The 6,639-nt window shown below is 67.4% G+C and overlaps 1 protein-coding gene across 1 annotated transcript in view; it reads left to right on the top strand.

The window, feature by feature from the left end:
• The first annotated feature begins 3,385 nt into the window (after positions 1 to 3,385).
• The window catches only part of CDT1 (chromatin licensing and DNA replication factor 1), a 29,549-nt gene continuing 26,295 nt past the window's right edge, over positions 3,386 to 6,639 (top strand). Inside the window, exons 1-7 of the mRNA XM_006152703.2 lie at positions 3,386 to 3,474; positions 3,567 to 3,806; positions 3,965 to 4,022; positions 4,186 to 4,341; positions 4,444 to 4,658; positions 4,931 to 5,006; positions 6,410 to 6,481. Of these exons, the coding sequence (XP_006152765.1) occupies positions 3,386 to 3,474; positions 3,567 to 3,806; positions 3,965 to 4,022; positions 4,186 to 4,341; positions 4,444 to 4,658; positions 4,931 to 5,006; positions 6,410 to 6,481 (906 nt within the window). The remainder of the gene's footprint in view (positions 3,475 to 3,566; positions 3,807 to 3,964; positions 4,023 to 4,185; positions 4,342 to 4,443; positions 4,659 to 4,930; positions 5,007 to 6,409; positions 6,482 to 6,639) is intronic.

Here is a 6,639-nt window from a genome sequence, read left to right as displayed (position 1 = left end):
GGGGTGGGAAAGCTGCAGAGACCCGCTCCTGGGCCAGGCTGCAGAGCCAGGGCGGCCTGGGTGACTGCAGAGCCAGGGCGGCCTGGGCCAGGCTGCAGAACCAGGGCAGCCCTGGCCAGGCTGCAGAACCAGGGCAGCCCGGGCCCGGCTGCAGAGCCAGGGCGGCCCGGGGGACTGCAGAGCCAGGGTGGCCCGGGCCAGACCCCAGGGCCTTCATGTGAGCAAGGGCAACTTGTGGGGCCTCACGGAGGAATGGCCACCAGAGCAGGGCTCACATCTGAACAGCCAGAAGCCCGGAGGGGACAGCCAGAGCCTGCATCATCTGTGCCGAAGGGTGTGGCGGCCGAGGGCCTGGGCGCCCGCGGCGCTGGGCAGTGGGCATGCAGTGGGGTGGGGAGGAGAGTCCCAGCCATTCTCCTGAATCAGGCACAGGCAGGTAGAGGCGGCCTGGTGCAAGGACAGGCCATGCCGTCATGCTCACCTCGACGGCGTGGGGCCAGGCCGGAGTGTGGTAGCTTGCTATAGGGCAGCCTCGCCACATGACCACCTGTTCCTGTGGCCCGCCCCCAGCCCTGGATGGACAGACAGGACAGGAAAACACGGGGAGCCGTGGAGCTGGGTAGTGGGGTGCCTGGGCTCCGCTCCCTCGAACCCTCACTCGGGGTCTCACTTGCCGTGCTCCGACGCGCTTCCACCAGAGACAAAGCCCACACGAACGAGGGGTGGTGTGAGCACTGTGGCGGCCGGCACTACGCTGCAGCGGGCCCAGGCGCAGCGGGGAGCTGGAGCACGAGCTCTGGCCGCCGCCGGCAGGCCTGGGTCCCCAGGGCTCCTCCTCAGAAGGCCCTGCCCAGAGACCACGCCTGGTCCTCTGCAGCGACAGACCATCGCCCTGGGAGGGAGGTGTCTTGGAAGGTCTGTCGCCATCCCCAAGGGTCCATGGGAAGAAAGGCCAGGGCAGACAGCTTCCAGGCACGGGAGAGCGGGAGGCGGAGACCTGACCCCTGGGGGCTGCAGGCCAGGTGCACCTCCTGGATGGGCCTCCTAGGCTCAGCACCCTGGCCCGGGGCAGCTCCCCACAGCCAGCGTGGCCTGCGGACCTCGGGCTGGGTGGGCAGGGCCCTGAGCCCCTTCCTGCACTGGGGGCCTGGCGGGGCCCATTTGGGCCAGTGGTTTGATGGCAGAGGAAACCACAGGAGGTGGCTGAGGTGGCCACGGTCCCTCTTTAGCCTGGCCCGCGGCAGGAGAGTGGCCCCAGCTATATATACGCACAGAGAGACGGTGAGCAGATCGGGGCCGCGTAAACAGCAGAACCCCTGCCGGCGTTAGAGGGAGCCTAAAAATACTCCCTGTCATTATGCTATTAAAACGCGCCCGAGAAATTGATCCACCCGCGGCAGAGGCTCCCTCCCGGACAGCTGCAGGGGAGCGAGGGCCGAGCCTGTCAGCCGAGGGGCCTTGGTGCGGCTGGGAGGCGGTCTGGCCCGTCAGCCCCCTGGCACAGCTCTCCACAGTGGCACCCAGGACCGAAGGGCCCAGTGTGGGCTGCGCGCAGGACAGGTCGCCCCGGTACCAGCCACGCCCGGCCACGTCCCCTCTGAGAAACACCACATGAGACGGGAACGCTTCAAAGCCTGAGTACAACCACAGAACCAGCGTGGGCGCCAGCCGGGGAAGCCGGCGTGGCCTGCTGGTCCCGTGGCTGCAGGGCGCACGTGCCAGGGACCATCTGGCTCCCACAGGAGGTGGCCGGGAAATGGACAGCGCAGAGGCCTCCTCTGGGAGCAACGTGGACGAGGCTGAGAGCGCGTCACCCCACAGAACGCTGCACGGCCCCAGCCCAGGGCCCCTCGGGTCCCCCAGCAGCTGTCCACGCGGCCTCTACCCTGCCTTCCTCTGACAGTGCGGCCCTACAGGGGGGGACGGCCCGGTGAGGGGCGGAGCCTCCACCGGGAAATGGACAGCGCAGAGGCCTCCTCTGGGAGCAACGTGGACGAGGCTGAGAGCGCGTCACCCCACAGAACGCTGCACGGCCCCAGCCCAGGGCCCCTCGGGTCCCCCAGCAGCTGTCCACGCGGCCTCTACCCTGCCTTCCTCTGACAGTGCGGCCCTACAGGGGGGGACGGCCCGGTGAGGGGCGGAGCCTCCAGCAGCCGCCCCGCCCCGCCTCCCTCCCAGTTTCTCTCAGCACCACCAGGGCATGGACCTGAGTCACCCCCAGAGGTCCCCACCTCCAGGCCCCGCCTCCGGGCCCCGCCTCCGGGCCCCACCTCCAGGCGGCCCCCACTTCCAGGCCTCGTGCTCCAAGAGGAGGGCCCTGGCCTTGCGTTGGGGGCCCTGGTGCTGCCCTCCTGCCTAGCTGCCCGTCTCCCTCCTAACTGCCAGACCTCCCCAGTCTCAGGGTCCCCTTGGGGTCTGCGCTCACACAAACCTGCCCGACTCGGAGCCCGGGACCAGGCAGCAGAGTGCCAGCCCTATCTACCGGGAGCCCTGGCCCTGCCCCATCTGGCCAGTCATTCCTGTTCCAGGCACAGTGCCAGTCCCACCTGGATGGCACTACCGGGGGACCCCCACCTGGACGGCGCTACCGGGGGACCCCCACCTGGACGGCACTACCGGGGGACCCCCACATGGACAGCACTACCGGGGGACCCCCACCTGGACAGCACTACCGGGGGACCCCCACCTGGACGGCGCTACCAGGGGACCCCCACCTGGACAGCGCTACCGGGGGACCCCCACCTGGACGGCGTTATCGGGGCCTCATCTCGACGGCGTTATCGGGGCCTCATCTCTATGGTGTTATCGGGGGGGCCTCATCTGGACGGCGTTATCCGGGCCTCATCTCGATGGTGTTACCGGGGGCCTCATCTCTATGGTGTTATCGGGGCCTCATCTCTATGGTGTTATCGGGGCCTCATCTCTAGGGCGTTATCGGGGCCTCATCTCTATGGTGTTATCGGGGGCCTCATCTCGATGGTGTTACCGGGGGCCTCATCTCTAGGGCGTTATCGGGGCCTCATCTCTATGGTGTTATCGGGGCCTCATCTCTATGGTGTTATCGGGGCCTCATCTCTAGGGCATTATCGGGGTCTCATCTTGATGGTGTTATCAGGGTCTCATCTCTATGGTGTTACCGGGGGCCTCATCTCTAGGGCGTTATCGGGGCCTCATCTTGACGGCGTTATCGGGGGCCTCATCTCGATGGCGTTATTGGGGCTTCATCTCTAGGGCGTTATCGGGGCCTCATCTCGACGGCATTATCGGGGGCCTCATCTCGATGTTATTTGTTACACTTTGTTTCTCCTTCCGCCTGTGCTCGGCACTGCACCCCGAAGGTCCCCTTTCCAGGCCTGGTTAGAGGACGGCAGTGAGGACTGCCCCCATGCCCACCCCTGTAGCCCTGGACCAACCCGGGCTCCTGGCGCTCACCCAGAGCTCCTCCCTCACAGGCAGACGAGACTCGCTCGGAACGTCTGAGAGGGCTCAGAGGAGGTCCCACCTGAGTGCCCGGGAACCCACGGGTGCCATGTGGGCAGGCTGGCACAGACACCCTCTGCATGCAGTCTGCAGTGTGAGGAGGGCTTCCCAGAGCCGCCCGAGTGCCCAGGGCAGCGTGACAGCTGGTCCCTTGCACTCGGCTCCCTGGAGGCTAACCTGGCCGCTGGCCGCCAGAGCCCCAGCCTCTGTGCTGCACATCTGGGCAAGCACGCAGGGGCTCCTGGCTCCAGGGCTGTGCGAGGGGCACTGGCCTTGCTGCAGGGGACTGCAGCCCAGCCTGGTCGGGAGACCGAAAGGGATCAAGGGTCAGAGACCCGGAAGCAGCCTTGAAAGTTTATTGTCTGGCTCACAGGGAGGGTCCGAGACCCAGAAAAGGGCAAGGACTGGCCGGCTCAGTGCTAGACAGGCCACACGCCACAACCTCCAGCCGGGCTCTGGTCCCCGGGCCTGTCCTGCTTCCCAGCTCCTTCCTGTCCCTGCTGTCCCCAGGACCGTCCGCACCAGGTTCCCCTGGAGCAGCAGTAGGAAGGGCAGAGACTCGCCCCACCAGGGAGGGGAACCCTTCCTCTGTGGCCATGCCCACCTGTGCGACCTGACCCTCCTCGGCCACACGGCTAACCCTCAGGACAGGGTCACAGCTGGGTCTGGGACAGCCCGGGTGGCCCTTCCTGCCCACCTCTGCAGGGGACCAGGCCCCAGGCCAGGCCAGAGGGCAAGCTCAGGGAGGAAGCACCAAATCAGGCAGAAGTGAAGCCATGGCCGTCCCCGCAGTCCAGCCGCTGCTCCAGAACGGGTCGGCCCCAGGGCACCGAGGAAGCCACCAAGCCATCAGCGCAGAGAGTGGGTGCCCACCCTCCTGGCCGGTGCGTCCCAGCACCTCCAGGGACTGACAACACCCAGCGTGACCAGAGCCGGCCCTGCTGGTACTCTCCACACCTTTAGGGACCGCCAGGACAGCAGGGCCCAAGGAGCGGTGTGTCGCCCGGCACCAGCCCTGCCGGGGTGGAGGGCACTGTTTCTAAAGAGGATGACCCGGAGGAGGCCCACACCTTGCAGAACGGAAGAGGAAACCCCAGGGACCGAGGGCCCAACAATGGCTTCCTGCAGGGGCTCACGTGGCCTGGAGAGGGCGGCGGCCGCCGATGGGGCCAAGGGCGGTGTGCAGTGCTTGCCCCCCAGCCCTCTCTGCACCCGGCAGGGCAGAAGACGCCGCAGGAAGCCAGGAAGTGCCGCAGGAAGGGGCTCCTCCACCCACCAGCCAGGACACTTCCTCTGTGACCCTCCTCAGCCCTGGGCTTCCCTGTCCTGGCCCTGAACATGCGGGCATGCATGCACAGATCTGCCCACGTCGCAGGCGTGCACAGCAGCCCTCCTTCCATGCGCCAGGCCCGCCCTCTCCTGTTGACCTGCTTGCCGTCCTGGCCAGCAGGAGGCAGTGGCACCCCCTGGACAGCGGGGCGTCTGCTCAGAGGAGCCCCAACCTGGCCGCTGTGCGGCTGCTCGGCGTGAGTGCTCTGCCTGCGGCAACCAGCAGTGCCCCCAGGGGGCACACTGGGCTCTGGGCTGGCGCCGAAGCTCCACTCGGGTCCCCTTTGGGGGCGGCTCGGCAAATGCCAGTCTCTCCTCACCACCCTCCTGGCCCGTGGGCTGGCCTGCTCCCTCCTGGGCGGAAGCAGCCTGGACGGGACGACACGAAGTCACGGCTGTCCTGAGGCCTGTGCTTTCCCTGCCCGTCTCACAGCTGTGGTGAAAAGATCCCCAGAAGGAGGAAGTGTCCCCGCTCTCAATGGTGACACTGCTTGACAGTCCGCCCAGCCCCGGTGATGCCCAGCGTGTGGAGGGCGGGTCCCACCGGGCCAGGCCACGAGGCACGGGAGAGCAGAAGCCATGTGGCCGCCCACCGGCAGCAGTGCAGCACCCGCTTCCTCAGCACCTGCGTGCTGCTCCGTCTGGGCGCCCCGCTGCACCCCGCTCCTATGGAGGCGGGGCGGGGGGCACACGACGCACTGCCCTGTGTCTCTCTGGGCACTGTCCTGTCCCCCCAGGGCTCCAACCTTCAGGGTCCCTGTCCCCAGGGGCAGGGCGGTCCTCTGCCCGGCCCAGGAAGGGGCGTTGACCAGGACACCGTAGGGTGACTCAGCCCCTGCCCTCGGCCTGAGCCAGGAGGCTCACAACCTCCAAAGACTGCATTCATCCAGCCACCAAGGAACCTTCTCTAGCCAGGGCTCCGAAGATGGGGGCTCCCGCCTCAGCCAGGCCCGGACTGGACAGCCCGGGGCAGACGGCTGAGGCCCAGGTGTCGCCGGGCACGAGTCTGCCACGACTCTGCAGCCACCTCCCCCAGGAGCTTCAGAAAAACTGCGGAAGCCAAGGGCCGGGCCAGGCGGGCTTGGCGAGGGTGTGGCCAGCAGGGGTGTTTTGTACTTAACAGACTTCAGTCTGGGGACAGTTTCAGGTTTGCAGAAAGTACAGTTAGTCACCACTAGTTTTTAAAGCTCCCGGGTGACTAACGCGAGGCCTGGGACAGAACCGAGACAGCACGACCTCGGTACTCACCGAGGGCTGATGACCCAGGCCACCCGTGGGTAGCAGCCAAGAAGCCAAAGCACCCAGGCCCAGGCCGGCTCAGGGGCCAGCAGACTGCACGTGCGGGTACCAGGACGCTGGCCGTGGGAACCCCTGGCCGGCTCTGCTCTGGCCGGCTCTGCTCTGGGCTTGGCCGGGCGTTACAGGGAGAAGGCCCACCAGGGCCGTGGGCGGAGACCACCTGGACCACAGAGAGGGAAGAGCCCGGGGCAGGCCGTGGGCAAGAGGGCAGGCGGGAACCCTGCGCCGCCGGGGGTGCTCTGCCCACACACGCTGACTCCATCAGGAGCAAGTTTCTCCAGACTCCCCTTTCCAACCACAGGGGTTTTCATGGATGCTGTCTGGGAAAACCCGCCAGCTCGCCACCTTCCTGCGTTACTGTCCGGACACCAAGGTGGGACCGCTCTGGGTCCTCCACGTTCTGGGCACCGGGAGGCCAGCCCCGGGCAGTGACCGGCCGGGAGGGGTGCCCGGGCACGGGGAGGGGCTCGGGGAGGGCCCACAGCCCGAGCCCCGCCCCCCACCACGGCGGAGTTCCACAGAACAGACTGA

This window comes from Tupaia chinensis, unplaced genomic scaffold (assembly GCF_000334495.1).
Source record: "Tupaia chinensis unplaced genomic scaffold, TupChi_1.0 Scaffold000355_1, whole genome shotgun sequence".
Lineage (NCBI taxonomy): Eukaryota > Metazoa > Chordata > Mammalia > Scandentia > Tupaiidae > Tupaia > Tupaia belangeri.
This window is presented reverse-complemented; position numbering and strand designations above follow the sequence as displayed.